Genomic DNA, 19284 nt, shown 5'->3' with positions numbered 1-19284 from the left:
TTCTTAAAGTAAGCCTGTGTTGCTGTATATTTCCCATATGCTTCCTTTTTATAACTGCTTTTGCAACATGGCAAAGGTTTTGTTTTTGCTTTTTTAAAAAGATTTTATTTATTTATTTATTTATGAGAGACACACACAGAGAGAGAGGCAGAGACACAGGCAGAGGGAGAAGCAGGCTCTATGCAGGGTGCCCGATGCGGGACTTGATCCTGGGTCTCCAGGACCAGGCCCTGGGCCGAAGGCAGGTGCTAAACCACTGAACCACCCAGGCTGCTCATGGCAAAAGTTTTGGACTGTCATGTTTTCATTTTCATTTGTTTCCATGTACTTTTTTCTTTTTAAAATTTTCTTTGATCCATTCATTCTTCAGTTGGATGTTCTTTAGCTTCTTCAATGGATTTGTGGTACTTCCAAATTTTTTCTTGGTGGTTGACTTCAAGTTTCATAGCACTGTGGAAAATATGTTTGGTATGATCTGTCTTTTTGTACTTGTTGAGTCCTGTTTTATGACCTACTATGTAATCTATTCTGGAGAATATTCCATGTGGACTTGAAAAGAATGTTTATTGTGCTGCTTTAGGATAAAATGTTTGAATATATCTGTTAAGCCCATCTGGTCCAATGTGTCATTCAAAGCCACTGTTTCCTTGTTGATTTTCTGCTTAGATTATCTGTCCATTGATGTAAATGGGGTGTTCAATTCCCCTACTATTATTGTATTGTTATCATTGAGTTCCTTTATGTTTGTAACTTATTGTTTTATATATTTGGGTGCCCCCAAGTTGGGCACATAAATTTTACAATTGTTAGATCTTCTTGTTAGATAGATCCCTCTATTATGATATAATGCCCTTCTTCGTCTCTTGTTACAGCCTTTGGTTTAAAATCTAGTTTTTCTGCTAGAAAAGAAAACAATAAGCCAATATCTCCGATGAACATGGATGCAAAAATTTTCAACAAAAAACCAGCAAATGGAATCCAACAGTACACTAAAAGAATCATTCCCCATGATCAAGTGGGATTTATTCCTGGGTTGCAACAGTGGTTCAGTATTTGCAAATCAATCAACCTGATATACCACATTAATAATAGAATAAGAATCATATCATCCTCTCAATTGATGCAGAAAAAGCATTTGACAAAGTACAGCATCCTTTCTTGATAAAAACCCTTAACAAAGTAGGGATAGAGGGAACAGACCTCAACATTAAAGGCCATTATGAAAAATACACAGCTAATATAATCCTCAGTATGAAAAAAAATGATGCTTTTCTTCTATGGCCAGGAATAAGACAGGGATGTCCACTCTCACCACTGTTATTTAACATGGTACTGAAAATCCTAGCTTTAGGAATCCAACAACAAGAAGTTATAAAAGGCATCCAAATCAGCAAGGAAGAAGTCACTTTCACATTTGCAGACAGCATACTGCCTATGGGAAACCCAAGACCACCAAAAAATTGGTAGAACTGGTGTATGAATTCAGTAAAGTCACAGGATACAAAATCAATGTACAGAAATCTGTTGCATTTCTATACACCTATAATGAAACAGCAGAAAGAGAAATCAAGGAATCCATCCCATTTACAATTGCACTAAAAACTTAACCAAAGAGGTAAAAGATCTTATGCTTTGAATACTATAGAACACTTATGAAAGAAATTGAAGATGACACAAAGAAATGGAAAAACATTCTGTGCTCATAGATTGGAAGAAGGAATATCATTAAAATGTCTATATTACCCAAAGCAATCTACACATTTACTGCAATCCCTATCAAAGTACCAACAGCGTTTTTCACAGAGCTAGAACAAACACTCCAAAAATGTGTATGGAACTACAAAAGTCCCCCTATAGCTCAAGCAACCTTGAAAAAGAAAAGCAAAGCTGGAGGCATCACAATTCCGGACTTTCAGTTATATTGCAAGGTGATAGTAATCAAAAAGTATGGTACTGGTACAAAAACAGAGATCAACAGAACAGAATAGAAAACCCAGAAATGGACCCATAACTATATGGTTAATTAATCTTTGACAAAGCAGGAAAGAATATCCAATGGCAAAAAGGCAGTCTCTTCAACTAATGTTGTTGGGGAAACTGGACAGCTACATGCAAAAGAATGAAACTGGACCACTTTCTTACACCATACACAAAAATAAATTCAAAATGGATGAAAGACCTAAATGTGAGACAGGAAACTCAGAATCCTAGAGGACACAGGTGGTAACTTCTTTGCATTGGCCATACCAACTTCTTGCTAGATATGTCTCCTGAGGCAAGGGAAACACAAGCAAAAATAAACTATTGGAACTACATCAAAATAAAAGCTTCTGCATAGTGAAGGAAATAGTCAACAAAACTAAAAGCAACTTTTGGAATGGGAGCATATATTTGCAAATAACAGTAAATCTAATAAAGGATTAGTATCCAAAATAATAAAGAACTTATCAACACCCAGCTCAACGCCCAAAGAACAAATAATCCAGTTAGAAAATGGGTGGAAGGGCAGCCCAAGTGGCTCAGTGGTTTAGTTCCACCTTCAGCCCAGGTCATGATCCTGGAGACCCGGGATCGAGTCTCACGTCGGGCTCCCTGCATGGGGCCTGCTTCTCCCTCTGCCTCTGTCTCTGCCTCTCTCTCTCTCTTTTTCTCTCTGTGTGTCTCTCATGAATAAATAAATAGAATCTTAAAAAAAAAAGAAAATGGGTGGAAGACATGAATAATCAATCATTTTTCTAAAGAAGACATACAGATGGCTAAGAGACACATGAAAAGATGCTCAACATGGCCTATCATCAGGGAAATACAAATCAAAATCATGACGAGATACTACCTCACACCTGTCAGAGTGGCTAAAATTAACAACTCAGGAAATAGCAGATGTTGGTGAGGATACAGAGAAAGGGAAACTGTTTTTACACTGTTGGTGGGAATGCAAACTGGTGTAGCCACTCTGGAGATCAGTATGGAGGTTCCTCAAAAACTTAAAAATAGAACTACCTTATGATCCAGCAATTGTACTACTAGGTATTTACCCAAAGGGTACAGAAGTACAGATCTGATGGGGTACATGTACCGTCGATGTTTATAGCAGCATTGTCAATAAATATATAATGGAATATTACTCAGCTATCAAAAATAATGAAATCTTGCCATTTGCAACAGTGTGGATGGAGTGTATTATGCTAAGCGAAGTAGGTCAGTCAGAGAAAGACAAATACCATATAATTTCACTCATGTGGAATTTAAGAAACAAAACAGATGAACATAGGGGAAAAAAGAGAGGCAAACCAAGAAACAGACTCAAGTATAGAGAACAAACTGAGAGATTCTAGAGGAGAAGTGGGTGGAAGGATGGGTTAAATGGGTGTTGGGTTATCACGGAGGGCACTTGTGATGAGGACTGGGTGTTGTAAGCAAGTGATGAATCACTATATTCTACTCCTGAAAGTAGTATTACCCTGTATATTAACTAACTGGACTTTAAGTAAAAACTTGAGACTATAAAAAGAAAATTTCAAAGAGAAAGGAAAAGAATTTTATTCAAGCCCAAGTTAGAACAGCTGCCTGGATACAAAATCTTCACAAAGAAGAGAGTACTTTGGTGAAGGAACATTTGGTGCAGGGTTGTATATGTCTTTTACATAAAGGGGAACAAATCATAGTGATGAAGGACATTCCTGAATGTTATAGATTTTATCTTATGATTTTAGCATATGTAAGGCTGTGGGACTTTAATCTTAAGGGAATCAGGGAGGTTTATTTGTTTTTCTTATCTTTGTTTGGAATACTCCTTTTGGTTATTTTTTGAATGAAGCAGATATGCAGTGTGGACTCTAGGCAGCAATAGGGATTATGCTTTGAGGTTTTGCTGAGCTATTTTGACCTTAGTGGGAAATGTTGAAGTATAACTTCCTGGAAGCTTAAGAGCAGGGACCCACAAAAGTTAAAAGGTGAAAATTTCCTATATCATTTCCCCCTTTAAAAAAAACCAGAAACAACAACCTTTTTTTTGAGTAAGCTCTACATCCAGTGTGGGGCTTGAGCTCATGACCTTGAGATTTAGAGTCATATGGTCTCCTGGCTAAGCCAGCCAGGTGCCCGACATTTCCTTTTGATCAATAATCTTTCCTCAGGAAGCAATGATGATCAACTTTATGTTTTTATGTCCCTTGGTGTCAGGGTGACTGGCTTGTCTGCCCTGGGTCCCTTAAGTCCCTCGTTGCTAGGTATGAATATATATAAATTTTATATATTATTTTTTTACCTAGGGTTTCTTATTGCAGGGAACTTATTGTAATGTAAGTGGTGGGAAGCTTAAAATTTATATTTTGTTCTCTATTCAGTCCATTTGGCAAATAAACATAGTATGTGTGCTTGGCTTAGGTTGTCTGGTTTTGCATTTGGTAATAGCATTTATGACAAAGATACATGGACAGTAAAAGAATTCCATTAAGTACAATTTGAAGGAATCAATGTGACATTGAAGTAGACATGGATAGGAGAAAACCCCAAAGAATCCTCTATATACATCTTGATGAAAGGAAGGGGAAATTTATGATTATTTATGAGGAAAGCAGGAACACGTGCATCAAGCAAACATATGTTCCCATGTTTACTTTGGGGAGGGGGAATTAACATCAAACATCAGAATGAGAGAAAATTCTGTCCCTGACCAGGAGGTTATCTTAGGGCTATGCATATGCTCCAAGAGCTGGTATAGCCTGGATGGGCTCATTGGCTCAGGTGTGGAATGCAGGGCTTTGCTGTTCCTAGGCAGGAACCATATTGGCTGACCTTGAGTCCAGGGTTTTGCAGAAATAGCTAGTAAGTTTGTTAGTGGGGTCTGAAAAGACACAATAGCTGATGAGGGGGAAACAGTTCTCTGAAAAACAAGCTTTAAACTTTCTGCTGGTTTTAACTTCATTAACACTGTGGGGCACAGTTTCAATTCTTCTCTGAATTACGGTCATTTCTCTTTTTTTAATTTAAGTTTTTTATTTTTTAAACTTTTAAATTTTTAAAGATTTTATTTATTTATTTATGAGAGACACAGAGAGAGAGAGGCAGAGACACAAGCAGGCTTCATGTAGAGAGCCCGATGTGGGACTCGATCCCTGGATTCCAGCATCACGCTCTGGGCCAAAGGCAGACACTCAACCGCTGAGCCACCCAGGCATCCTTAGGGTCATTTCTCAGCCTTGAATTGGGATGATGAACTGTCTGGGTACTTCTTTATCTCCTCAGGTGAAGTAGCTTTTGGATAAAGAGCAGTTTTTGTAAATCTTAGCTGTAATATGCCTATGTGCAGAGTTAAGAAGTTTTTCTGTTTTGTTTTGACCTATAGGTCACAGCCACAAGGGAAATAGAAGCAACAGGCTAAGGTTTTCTCTGTTATAATTCTCCTTTGTCAATCTTCTATTCCATTTTTGTGGAACATGGGCAGAAGAATGTCTTCTGTAACTGCTTCAAGCTGATTTAAGGCACAGTGGGGCTTTTGAATAAAAGGATTTGACATGGTGTAGGACATAATTTTTGGTCCCTTGTTTTAATGGAGGGGGTATCAGAGGTAGTTGCTCATCTGAGAACTTGGATCTTTTCCTCCATCGTTTGGCACTGATCATTAACTTTATTCTGAAGTATGTTCCGAGCAATAGTAACAATGTAGTTAAACCCAATATTTTCATTCCCTCTAAAATTGATCTGATACCAATGGGTATCCAAGAGCATATCAGTAACTAGTCCTGGCCACCTTGAAAAAAAAGAAGAGGGGTGTGGTGGTCAAGAACCTGTTGTAGCCAAGTGGCTCAGTGTTTGATTTTATTTATATGGGTTCTTTTTTTTTTTTTTTTTTAAATTTTTTTTTTTTAATTTATTTATGATAGTCACAGAGAGAGAGAGAGAGAGAGGCAGAGACACAGGCCGAGGGAGAAGCAGGCTCCGTGCACCAGGAGCCTGACGTGGGATTCGATCCCGGGTCTCCAGGATCGCGCCCTGGGCCAAAGGCAGGCGCCAAACCGCTGCGCCACCCAGGGGGTTCTTATTTCCCAGGAGGAGGTAATATGGGTGTGGCAAGTGGTATTAGCTGTCGTATAAATTCTGCCTTGTTCGGCAAGCAATCAGGTAAATTACTAAGAGACATTTCTTTGGAAACCAAAGAAAAACCCGTTAATGGTTGGAACAAATTATAAACCCAGTATCTGGGTCCTGAGTGCTGCCAGTGAGATTTCTAGACGTGGGGCTCAAATAGAAAGAGAGCCGGCAGCAGCAATCTGATGGTTTTTTTTTGCTTTATTGTGAGCATGTCTCTGGTGATCCTTCTGAGTGGCCCACAGAGCAACAGGCACTGAGATTGTTTAGATGTTCTAGTGTATATAGTCTACTATGTAAATATGGCAATTTCTCTAAAGTTTATCTCAAGTTGTCTAGCCTCTGCAGGGCTTCTAGATAAAGGGCAGCTTTCATTCTTAATGATTTTAAGATGAGAGAATGGGAGAGGATTAGAAGCCTTAGAGAGTCATTGCCAGATATTTGAGGAAACCAGAAGAATTCAGGATCCAGCCCAGTTTTACAAGCAAACAACAAATGCTCAGAGATAATTAATTAGAACTAAATCTAATTCTTTATTTAGAATTCAATACACAAAAGTGTATTATTAAAATGTAATTTTCACTCTAAAGTGACTTTCATTCCTATCCAGAGATAGCCAAAGTGACCAATTTGTTTGTAAAGTAAGTCCAGTTTTAACAAACGTGGCTTAATGATTTACGTAAGTACAGCAAGAACGGTAATTGAGCAAATAGGTTCTTTTAAAATCTACTTTTTTGGAACTTTTATAAGGAATTTCAGGTTGAGCCTTTAATACTTTTTAAGATCAAGAGCCAAATCAAATGTATGCCATCAGATTGTAGTGCAGTATCTGTAGATTTGAGTAAATTCCTCTCTTCTTGAGGTCCTCCAAATATCCTAGGTTTCCTGCAACTGTCAGGAAGTGACATTGTTTACTCACCTGGTAAGGCTGCTGGGAACTCTGTAAGCAAGGTATCAGGCCGACATCTCCAAAGGGGGTGTATTGGTTTCATATAGTCAACCATGCTTCCTTAAAGTTGTCTGGTCATATCTGAGTCTATGTAGGTCTCTCAAATATGACATTACAGTCAAAGCCTTGGTATCATAACCAGTGTTTCCAGTAACATGGAGAATAGAATCTTATTGATCTTATGTAAATAATTATAAATGCCACAAAAACAAGAACAATCACTGAAAGTTTCTATATTCTGGAGGATTCAGGTAGGGAGAAAAGATAAATGTTTTAATATGTTCACAAAATAATATTTTATTATATTTTTGTAAATCATAGGTATGTTAAGAGAAGAAGTTTCCTTAAATCTGGAAGGGCAGAGCCAGCAGTTTTAAATCAGAGTTGTGAAAACTAATTATTTTTTCTTAATTCATTTAGTCCCATTGTTATTTTTGTTTTTTTGAGTGTAGTTTCTTTGTTAGAGCTAGAGATTCTTAGTTTAGTTTTGTGATCTTAAGGGTATCAGAAACCTGTAATTGTCAAAAGTCCTTTTTGTGAATCTCCTTGAAGTTGAAATGCATTTGCAAGAGCATCAGAATAATAATTGTAAATGACAAAAGACTCAAATGGACCTGGTTAAACATCTGATGAGAGTCCATTATAATGTGGTTAACAAGGAAATCTGGTTATTTCTGTGATATACAACACTTTAACATTTCAATAATTAAAATTTTAAGTGATGACTTAAAACTTTAGGCATATTAAAACTTCAGGAATTTTTAATAATTTTTGGAACATTACATAGCATTTACCCACGTAATATAACCTAAGAAGGTTTATCATATTTGTTTGACAATGTTTCCCATGTAACCTGACATACCAAATAAACAAGCCTAATCAGTCAAAAAAAAATCTTTATTTAGAATTCAAAATTTAAGGAAGTTTGTTAAAAATATCAAAAAATTTTAAAGCACATGCCTCAGATTTACAGATCATTGTAAAACTTAAAACTTAATGATCTATTTACCAAAGTGGTAATGAGAGAGTCTATAGAAAGTTATATAGTTCTTAGCAAACCTCAGCTTCTTTAATATTGACAAGTTTTAGTTTTCTTTCTTTCTTTATTTATTCATGAGAGAGAGAGAGAGAGAGAGAAGCAGAGACACAGGCGGAGGGAGAAGCAGACCCCTTGCAGGGAGCCCGATGCGGGACTGGATCCCGGGACTCCGGGATCATGCACTGGGCCAAAGGCAGGTGCTAATGTAATTAAATACCTGATAAAAGCAAATGTGGAAACTTTTTTTTTTTTAAGATTTATTTATTTATTCATGATAGACATAGAGAGAGAGAGAAGCAGGCTCCATGCCAGGAGCCCGACGTGGGACTCGATCCTGGGACTCCAGGATCGTGCTCTAGGCCAAAGGCACGCACTAAACCACAGAGCCACCCAGGGATCCCCCAGAAACTTTGTTTTATTGGTCAGATAAAGAAAAACACTTTGTAATTTCTTATCAAGAGCAGACCAACAATCTAAGAAAACCTTGTCTTTTTTTAACAGAGAGAAAAACCTAATTTTCATTTTATACCACTTTTTTCCATTTTATTTCAATTCCAATTAGTTATCAATTCCAATTAGTAATTAATTAATAAGAATTCCAGTATTATTAGTTTCAGGTGTACAATATAGTAATTCAGCACTTCCTCATAACACCTGGAGCTCATCATGACAAGTGCACTCCTTAATCCCAATCACCTATTTAACCCCTTCCCCTGGCCTCTTTCCCTCTGGTAACCATGAATTTGTTCTCTATAATTAAGAGTCTGTTTCTTTTCTTTATTCTTTTTTTTAAGATTTTATTTTTAAGTAATTTCTACACCCAGTGTAGGGCTCCAGTTCACAACTCTGAGATCAAGAGTTGCACACTTCACTAACTGAGCCAGCTAGGAGTCCCAGCCATCTTCCTCCCTCCCTCCCTCTCTCCCTCCCTCCCTCCCTCCCTCCTTCCTTCCTTCCTCCCTTCCTTCCTTCCTCCCTCCCTCCCTCCCCCCCTCCCTCCTTTCCTCCCTTCCTTCCAGCAGGAGAAGGGGCAGAGGGAGAGAATATCCAAGCAGACTGCTGATGAATGTGGAGCCTGATGCTGGGGGTGGAGGGCTCAGTTTCACCAGCCATGAGATCAGGACCTGAGCTGAAACTGAGTCCAATATTTAACAGACTACGCCACCCAGTTGCCCAGGAGTCTATTTCTTGATTTGTCTTTCTTATTTTTTTCCCTTTGCTTATTTGTTTTTTTTCTTAAATTCTACATATGAATGAAATCATAGATTTGTCTTTCTCTGACTGACAATTTTTTTTTTAATTTTTTTATTTATTTTTATTTATGATAGTCACAGAGAGAGAGAGAGAGGGGCAGAGACGCAGGCAGAGGGAGAAGCAGGCTCCATGCACCGGGAGCTCGCCGTGGGACTCGATCCCGGGTCTCCAGGATCGTGCCCTGGGCCAAAGGCAGGCGCCGAACTGCTGCGCCACCCAGGGATCCCTCTGACCGACAATTTTGTTTAATGTAATACTCTCTAGTTCTATTCATGTCATTGCAAATGCAAGATTTCATTTTTTATTGCTGAATAATACTCCATTGTACACATACATTACAACTTCTTTATCCATTCATAAATCAATGGACACTAGGACTGCTTCTATATTTTGGCTGTTGTTAAGTGATGCTGCTATAAACATAGGGGTGCATGTGTCCAGTTGAATGTTTTTGTATTTTTAAGTAAACACCCAGTAGTGTGATTACTGGATGATAAGGTAGTTCTATTTTTAGCTTTTTGAGGAACCTCCATGCTGTTTTCCAGAGTGGCTGCACCGGTTTGCATTCCCACCCACAGTACTAGAGGGTTTCCCTTTCTCCATGTTCTCATGGAAACCTGTTGTTTCTTGTGTTGTTGATTTTAACCATTTTAACAGGTATGAGGTGATATTGAATTGTACTTTTGATTTGCATTTCCTTGATGGTAAGTGATGATGAATATCCTATCATGTGTCTGTTCACCATCATTGTTTTCTTCATTGGAAAAATCTCTGTTCCTGACTTCTGCCTATTTTTTAGTTGCCTTAATTGTTTATGGGTGTTGAGTTGTATCAATTCTTTATATATTTTGGATACCGACCCTTTATCCGATATGCCATTTGCAGATATCTTCGCTCATTCTGTAGGGTTGCGTTTTAGTTTTGTTGATTTTTATCTGCAGAGCTTTGCTGTGCAGAAGCTTTTTAATAGTTTAATAGTTCCCAATAGTTCATTTTTGCTGGTGTTTCCCTTGCCTCAGGAGATATATCTAGAAAAGGGTTGCTAGGGCTGATGTCAAAGCCTGTGCTGTCCTCTGTGTTCTCTAGGATTTATATGGTTTCAGGTCTCACATTTAGGGCTTTCATCCATTTTGGATTTATTTTTGTGTATGGTATAAGAAAATGGTCCAGTTTCATTCTTTTGTGTGTAGCTATTCAGTTTCCCCAGCACCATTAGTTGAAGGGACTACTTTTTTTGCCATTTGATATTCTTTCCTGCTTTGTTGAAGATTAATTAACCATATAGTTGTGGGTTCATTTCTAGGTTTTTTTATTCAATTTTTATCTACGTGTCTTATTTTTGTGCCAGTATCATACTGTTTTGATTACCACAGCTTTGTAATACAGCTTGAAGTCCAAATTGTGATGCCTCCAGCTTTGCTTTTCTTTTTTAAGATTGTTTGGGTTATTCAGGATCTTTTGTGGTTTCGCATGCATTTTAGAATTGTTTGTTCTAAACAATGTGAAAAATGCTGTTGGTATATTGGTAGGGATTGCAGTAAATGTGTAGAGTGCTTTAGGTAATGTAGACATTCTAACAATATTTGTTCTTCCAACTCATGAGCATGGAATGTCTTTCCGTTTCTTTGTGTCATCTTCAATTTTTTTCATCAGTGTTTTATAGTTTTCATAGTACATATCTTTCATCTCTTTGGCTCGGTTTATTCCTAGGTATCGTATTTTTGGTGCAACTATAAATAGAATTATTTTCTTAATTTTTCTTTCTGCTGCTTCATTATTGGTGTATAGAAATGCAGCATATTTCTGTACATTGGCTTTGTATCCTGTGACTTTACTGGATTTGTGTATCAGTTCTTAAAATTTTTGGGTGGAGTCTGTCAGGTTTTCTATATATATAGTATCATGTCTTCTGCAAATAGTGAAAGTTTAACTTCTTCCTTGCTGATTTGGATGCCTTTTATTTCTTTTTGCTGTCTGATTGCGGTGGCTAGCATTTCCAGTACTATATTGAATGAAAGTGGTGAGAGTGGACATCCTTATCTTGTTCATGACTTTAGGGGAAAAAATTTTCAATTTTTCTCCATTGAGTATGATGTTAGCTGTGGGTTTTTCATATAAAGCCTTTATTTATTATGTTGAGGGATGTTCCTTCCAAACCTACTTTGTTGAGGGTTTTTATCATGCATTAGTGTTGTACTTTGTCAGATGTTTTTTCTACATCTATTGAAAGGATCATATAGTTCTTATCCTTTCTCTTATTGATGTGACGTGTCATATTAATTGATTAGCAAATATTGAAGCACCCTGACAACCCAGGAATAAATCCTACTTGATTATGGTGAAAAAAATTTTTTTTTTTTGATATATTGTTGAATTTACTAGTTGGTTTGCTCGTCTTTTTTAGAGGATTTCTGGATCTGTGTTCATCAGGGAAATTGGTTTGTAGTTCTCTTTTTTTGGTGGTGTCTTTATCTGGTTTTGGCACCAGGGTTATGCCTCATAGAATGAATGAATTCCTGTTCTACTCTTTGGACTTGTTTGAGAACAGATATTAACTCTTTAAATGTTTGGTGGAATTCACCTCTGAAGCCTGGTCCTGGACTTTTGTTTCTTGGGAGGATTTTTTATTTTTTGTTTTACTGATTCCATTTTTTCTTTGCTGTTATGGGTCTGTTTAAATTTTCTATCTCTTTCTGTTTCAGATTTGGTAGTTTATATGTTTCTAGGAATTTGTAGGAATTTATATGTTTCTAGGTAGTCTGATTTGTTGACATATAGTTCTTCATTATATTCTCTTATAATGCTTGTATTTCTGTGGTGTTGGTTGTTATTTTTCCTCCCTCGTTTGTGACTTTACTTGTTTGGATCCTTTCTTTTTTTCTATTAATAAGTCTATGAGTTTATCAGTTTCGTTAATTTTTTCCAACAACCAGCTCCAACAACAGTTTCATTGATCTGTTCTGTTGGGGTCTTTTTAGTTTCTATATCATTTATTTCTGCTCTGATCTTTATTACTTATGCTGCTTTTAGATTTTGTTTTTTGTTCTTTTTTTTTTTTAAGATTTATATACTAGACAGAGAGAGCAAGAGAGAGCAAGAGTGTTAGCAGAGGGAGAGGGAGAAATAGGCTCCTGCCAAGCAGGGAGCCTTATGTGGGGCTTGATCCCAGGACCCTGGGATCATAATCTGAGCGAAAACAGATGCTTAACAAACTGAGCCACCTAGGTGCCCTTGTTGTTCTTTTTCTATATCAGTTTACTTTTAAACTCATTTATTCTGATGTTAGTCAGTCTTGACCATGTATAAAATAAGATTCTTTTCTAAAGATTCTCCTTCACAAACCTTCTACAACTTTCCTTTTCTTTCAGACTTTGTCTTAAACCTTTCTTTCTTTCTTTTTTAAAGATTTCATTTATTTATTCATGAGAGACGCACAGGGAGTGATAGATATAGGCAGAGGCTACCCCCTGCAGGGAGTGTGATGTAGGACTTGATTCCAGGACCCTGGGATTACAACCTGAACCCAAGGCAGACCACTGAGCCACTGAGGTGCCCTTTTTTTTTTTTTTTTTTTTTTTAGAGAATGAGAGAGAGAAAGCAAGAAAGTGTGAGCAGGGTGGAGGAGGGAGAGAGAGAGAGAGAATCTCAAGCAGACTTCATGCTCAGTGCAAAGCCTGACATGGGGCTCAATTTTAGGACCTTGAGATCATGACCTGAGCCAAAATAGAGTCAGATGCTTAATTGACTGAACCACCTAGGTGCCCTGTAAGCCTTCTCTCTATAAAACAATCAGTCTCATTTTAGGACATAATTACTTCCTTTTCTCTCAACAAAAATGCATTATCATTTTATTTATTTATTTATTTATTTATTTATTTATTTATTTATTTTTAAAGATTTTATTTATTTATTCATGAGAGACAGAGAGAGGGAGAGACATAGGCAGGGGGAGAAGCAGGCTCCATGCAGAAAGCCTGATGTGGGACTCGATCCTGGGACTCTGGGATCATGCCCTGAGCCCAAAGCAGGCGCTCAACCACTGAGCCACCCAGCGTCCCATCATTCTTTATACCTATCTCCCACACCTCCTATTTTCCTACAAGAGTTGCTTGCTTTCTCATTTTTAGCAGTCTTAATTACATTTAGCAGATTTTTAAAAAAAGATTTTATATTTAAATAATCTCTATACCCAACATGGGGCTCAACTCAAAACCCTGAGATGAGATCAAGAGTCACATGCTTTATTGACTGAGCTGGCCAGGCACCATATATTTAGCAGAATTTTAACTCTTCTCTCTCTCTCTCTCTCTTTTTTTTTCTTTAGAGTACGTATGGGAGGGGCAGAGGGAGAGGAAGAGAATCTTAAGCAGGCTCCACACCCAATGTGGAGCCTGATGTGGGGCTCAATCTCACAACCCTGAGATCATGTCCTGAGTGGAAATCAAGAGTTGGATGCTTAACCAACTAAGCTACCCAGGTGCTTCCAGAATTTTAACTCTTAGAAACCTTAGTCTCCAGTGAAAGTTAAGTAGTAACTAATTGTGTACTATTATACTAGAATTCTTCAGATTGGCAAATTTATGAATACATTTCACAAATTTTAGAAATGTGTTTTTTCATGGTATAATATATTTTTAAAGATTTTGTTTATTTATTCATGAGAGACACACAGATAAAGGCAGAGACATAAGCAAAGGGAAAAGCAGGCTCCCTGTAGGGAGCCTGATGGAAGACTTGATCTCAGCACCTCTGGATCATGACCTGAGTCAAAGGCAGACATTCAACCACCGAGCCACCCAGGTGCCTCCATAGTATAATTTTTAATGAACCATAAAACATGTTTACCAGCTGACCCAAGTATCTTAGTTTCTCTGTGATAAGACAAAAGCAAAGAGACCTTTTGTTTAGTAATAAATGTTTCTGTATTTTCTTATCTGGAAAAAAACTGAGATATCAATGAATTCAACCCAATTTATCATTTAGCTGAGCAAAACTAAAGTTTTAGGTTACCAGAGATTTTGAAAGCTATAAACCTTTTTATTTAACCAAGTTACCCTTAACCATTACCCATGAAAACTTCATGAGACAAATTCAATTATCATTTTAAGTCATTTTTGCTGACAAATTGCAGCAGATACAACATGAAGTTAATAAACTCATTAGAATAAAATCTGATAATCTGCATTATATTTGATGTTGATAACTACAAAAACATGTTTAATTAAACCAACAACTTTTGGGGAGAGGTTTATTTTTTTAATTTAAATGCAGTTGATTAACATATAACATTAGCTTCAGAGGTAGGGTTCAGTGATATTTCAGTTGTATATAACATCCAGTTCTTATTACATCATATGCCCTCCTTAATGCCCATCACCCATTTTTCCCATCCCCCGCCCCTGCCCTCCAGCAACGTTCAGTTTGTTCCCTCTGATTAAACATTCCTTATGGTTTGTCTCCCTCTCTGATTTCATCTTATTTTTCCTGGATTGGTTTCTTTAGTAACCAGAATCATGCTGTATGTATTATTCTTTGATGTACTTGTTGTAGATGTTCTTAGCCTAACACACTCCTTTTATCCATTACATCTTCCACAGAATTAGTGTCACTATTTGGGTTGCTTCATTCTGATGTTATAATTATGCCAATTTTTGTGCACAAACTTGAGCACAGGTGCTGGAATTTGAGGGGAAGTGTCGGTTTGAGTCCTTGTCAATCTGGGGTAAGGGTGTGTTGACTTGGCATCAAGCAGGTGGCCAGCAGTGCATGTTGACTTGGGCAGGAGGGCGGTTGAACTGTGGGCTTTCAGGGCATTGTGTGTGGAGAGGATGTGGTTGGTTTTGCTCCTGGTCATGAATTCCTTTAACTTTCATTTTTCTGGGAAACTATCTCTCCTTCTATCTGAATGAAAGCCCTGCTGAATAGAATATCCTGGGCTGCAGATTTTTTTCCTTTTAGTATTTTGAGTATGTCATGCTGTTCCCTTCTGTTCTGCAAAGTTTCTGCTGAAGAATCCACGGATAGCCTTGTAGGGTTTCCTTTGTCTGTTACTGCTTTCCTTTCTCTTGCTGCTTTTAAAATTCTCTCTTTATCATTACTTTTAGCCATCTTATTTTCTTTGTGTCTTGGTGCAGACTCTTTGGGTTGGTTTTGTTGGAGACTCTCTGTGCTCCTAGTTCTGGATTTCTCTTTTCTTCCCCAGATTCAGGAAGTTTTCAGCTATTATTTCTTTAAATAAATCTTCTGCCCCATTTTCTCTCTCTTATCCTTCTGGGTCCCTATCATGTGACTGTTATGCTTGACAGTGTTGTTGAGTTTCCTGGATCTAGTCTCATTTTTTCCCCCCTCTCATCTGCTCAGCTTGATTACTTTCCATTACTCTGTCCTCCAGTTGCTGATCTGTTCTACTTCCTCTTGTTTGCTATTTATTCCAGGTGAGTTAATTTCATTTAGTGAGTTCATTATCTCTAATTGATTCTTTTTTAGGTCTCCTATCTCTTTGTGGAGGGTCTCATGGAAGTCCTGCACTCCTTTCTCAATTCTAGCAAATATCTTTATTTTTTAAATATTTTATTTATTAATATCTTTATTTTTTTAACAATTAAAAAAATCTACACCTTTATTTCCTTTCATTAAGTTTATTTTTTAATATTTAATTTATTTATTCATGAGAGACAGAGAGAGAGAGAGAGAGAGAGAGAGGCAGGGACACAGGCAGAGAGAGAAGCAGGCTCCATGCAGGGAGCCCGACGTGGGACTGGATCTGGGGACTCCAGGATCATGCCCTGGGCCCAAGGCAGGCGCTCAACTGCTGAGCCACCCAGGCATTCTGACTTTTCATTAAGTTTAAATCGTTGAGGGGTATAGCATCACATGGATTCTCTGGCCAATGCAGGAAGGTTGCTTCGGAATTTTGCACGAACCATGCCACTGTTTACATAAGCATGACTTACTTTTTCCTGGATTACTCTGGTTTTGTTTAGTTTGCCACCAGGAGTCATGGTGTTGTTCTTTGCTTTGTACACATAAGCACATCTCTTGCATAGATAGAACTCATTTTCAGCTCAAGCATAAACATCTTCGATTTTAAGAAGAGCTGTGTGCTCCCTCTGCTTCTGGAGACCCCGCTTAGAGCCAGCAAACATGGCCTTGGACCACAGCCTTCTAGACATATCTGTTGTTTTAGGAGTCCTGTTCCTAGCTGGTCTCCACAGGGTCCAAGATGGCAGAGAGAGAGCTCTAGCGAGTATCTTTATGAGTATTACTTTAAATTCACTATCAGATATATTACTTATCTCCATTTTGTTCAGGTCTCTTGCTTGATTTTGTTCCACTCTTTCATTTGGGATATAGTCCTGTCTCCTCATTTTTTCTGTTGCAATGTCTGTTGCTCTGTTAGGAAAGTTAGCTTTGTCTCCTGCACTTGAAAATAGTGGCTTTATGAAGAAGAGGTCCTGTAGTGCCCCACAGTACAGTGTCTCCTTTTCACCTGTGTTCCCTGTAAAGTCAATTGTTCCCCACTGGCAGTTTAACTTGGGCCTCCTGTGAGGAAATCTGAAGTGGGCCGTTTAAGTTCAGGAGATCCCTCAGGTCTCTTTATGCTGATGTGGGAACTTTGAACTTCATAAGGAGGTGACCCAGCAGCTTGGGGTGCTTTATGCTCTTGGATAGTGGGGGTAGGAGGAGCCAGGATGGGTGGGGCAGGAGGCACCAGGGATGGTATAGGAGTTGGCTGCTTCAGCAGCCCGGATGGTGGTATAGGAACAGGAGGAGGGGGAGGTGGAGGCAGAGGTGGTGGCAGAAGTGGCCAGGATGCTCCTGGCAAGGCCAGAGGCAGATTCCAAGTTTGTACTAACTTTCTTTTTACTTTATCTCCTGTCTCTCCCTCTTGCAAAACAGGCTTTTTCTCTGGTTGCTTTTCAGCCCTCTAGGGCTGGGGAGGTGGGGGAGCAGGCAGTGTGGGTTGGGCATTGGTTTTGGTGCTTGTGTCTGTTGGGGTGGTTTTACGATTTTCAGTGTTTGTCTGTCTTCCCCCATTTCCTCATTATTTTGACTCTTGGGAAGGGGGTCATTATTTTGACTACTTGACTTCTCTCTTTGGACCATCAGTTGGGTTCCTTCCCCTGAAGCATCTTTATTATGGAGTAGTAGAAAAGCCTGAACGTAAGGAATTTTATCTCAGATCATGTGAACCTGAAAAACATTTGAGCCATTTTTATCTTTGAGTTTTAGAAAGGCCAATTTCTACAAGCTCTTGCCTTTAATCTAATTAAATAGAGCTCCTTTACAAATTAATTTTAGCATTACCATCTGGAGGTAGAGAAAATATCTCATTTGTAGCACATTTATTTTTTTTAAAGACTTTATTTATTTATTTTTAAAGACTTTATTTATTTATTCATGAGAAACACAGAGAGAGAGGCAGAGACAGAAGCAGGCCCCCTGCAAGGAGACTGATGTGGGATTCTATCCCAGATCCCGGAATCCTGCCCTGAGCTGGAGGCAGACGCTCAACGGCTGAGCCACTCAGGTGTCCCGTAATTTATGGATCTTTTAAATAGTTATTTTCTATTTCCAGTTAGAACATGGTCAGTTTTGTCCACAGATAGCAACAAACAAACCAAATGAAGACCAGAGGGGGAAAAGAATCCCATAAAAATCCCCAAAAGAAGCCCAGAATACCTTTGTGAGCATTGGTTCCTCTGCAAAAGCCAGGCGTTTCACTGATTAAACCAAACGGTTTTCTAGTTTCTGGCTGCTTAGTCCTACAGCTGGCTTTCTCGAATTGTATACACAAGAAAACTAATCCAGACATGTCAAAAAAAAAAAAAACCCATTTGGGATCTGAGACTCAGGTTATCCTTAAATTTTCCCATTAGTGCACTTGCAAGTATATGCTCTACAGGTATTATACATAGAACCTGCCAGAGTTTCCTGTAGGTAGGTGGTTGTTGGTTTTCCGGGGGCTATTCAGCTTTTGAAGCCTGGTTCCTCATTCGTTTTGATTTCAGTTTTATTTTTAGAATAAGATTTGAATAAGATCTAAAGATACTGAGTGTGGTGGATCAAGAGGGCACTGCTTGTGAGTTACTTTCATAAGGCTGTGATACACCTGCCGATGCATCTTAGATTCTCTCAGTGAGGCCTAAGACCATTGAAGGGGCTGGGACACTTGGATGACCAATCTTTATGTGTACATCCCTAGATGAGCCAGTCATTAAGTACCTTATGAGATGGGACATTCCTATGGGACCCCTACAGGTCTTGAAGAGCATTCTCTGACACTTCTGCTAGGCTTTTGGTCACTAGAAAGCCTCATTTAGCCAGAAGGAGCAAATATCCCTGCTCTTCAGAGCTGAATGATTCAATTTTTCATATTTCTAGCAAGAAAATTTACTCAAGCCTTATATTAATAGTATACCCATTAGTATAATGCCAAATTAAAACAACCAACCCATCAACTCCAATCCCTCTGGGTTATTCCCACCTAGGGAACATTCCCTGTAACCCTCAACAGCTTGAATAAAAGGACCACCAGCTTAAATTAAGAAGGTCCATACATCAGGAGATCTCACCTGATACTTCTGTTGAGGTGCTGAGAAATCAGAGAGGCACAAAGGGCCTGTGCTGGTACCCAGGGCTGAGTTCCAGAGGACCCCCAGGTAATCTCACGAGAGTTGCTGTCCACCAAGAAATGTCAATGCAAAATGAACAAACCTTTAAAAAAATTTTGAAGAGAAAGGAAAAGTTTTATTCGAGCTCAAGTTAGGACAGCTCCTCAGGGTATATATCATCTTGACAAATAAGAGATCGCTTTGGGGAAGGAACATTTGGTGCAGGGTTATATGTATTTTCTACATAATTAGTTACAAATCATCATGCTGAAGGACGTGCCAGAAAGTTTCAGACTTTATCTTAGGCTTTTAGCATGCACAAGGATATATGATATCGT

General features: G+C 38.3%; 1 protein-coding gene and 1 pseudogene across 7 annotated transcripts in view; one reads left to right on the top strand and one right to left on the bottom strand.

The window, feature by feature from the left end:
* Window positions 1-19284, top strand: part of ABCG2 (ATP binding cassette subfamily G member 2 (JR blood group)) — a 138641-nt gene that overhangs the window by 70101 nt on the left and 49256 nt on the right. Inside the window, exon 2 of one of the 7 annotated variants that reach the window (XM_077882833.1) lies at window positions 13657-13809. The exons of 5 other annotated variants lie outside the window; for them this stretch is intronic. Coding sequence is in view for 1 of the 2 variants with exons in the window: in XM_077882830.1 (XP_077738956.1) it covers window positions 14846-14850 (5 nt within the window). In the remaining variant the exon portion in view is untranslated. Of the gene's footprint in view, window positions 1-13656; window positions 13810-14831; window positions 14851-19284 lie in introns of those variants that run through there. One more of the 7 variants, XM_077882830.1, reaches the window with a different exon arrangement.
* Window positions 16179-16504, bottom strand: LOC144304258 (large ribosomal subunit protein eL33 pseudogene; annotated as a pseudogene).

Source organism: Canis aureus, chromosome 33 (assembly GCF_053574225.1).
Source record: "Canis aureus isolate CA01 chromosome 33, VMU_Caureus_v.1.0, whole genome shotgun sequence".
NCBI lineage: Eukaryota > Metazoa > Chordata > Mammalia > Carnivora > Canidae > Canis > Canis aureus.
The sequence above is the reverse complement of the archived record's forward strand: the minus strand, read 5'-3'. Positions and strand labels throughout refer to the sequence as shown.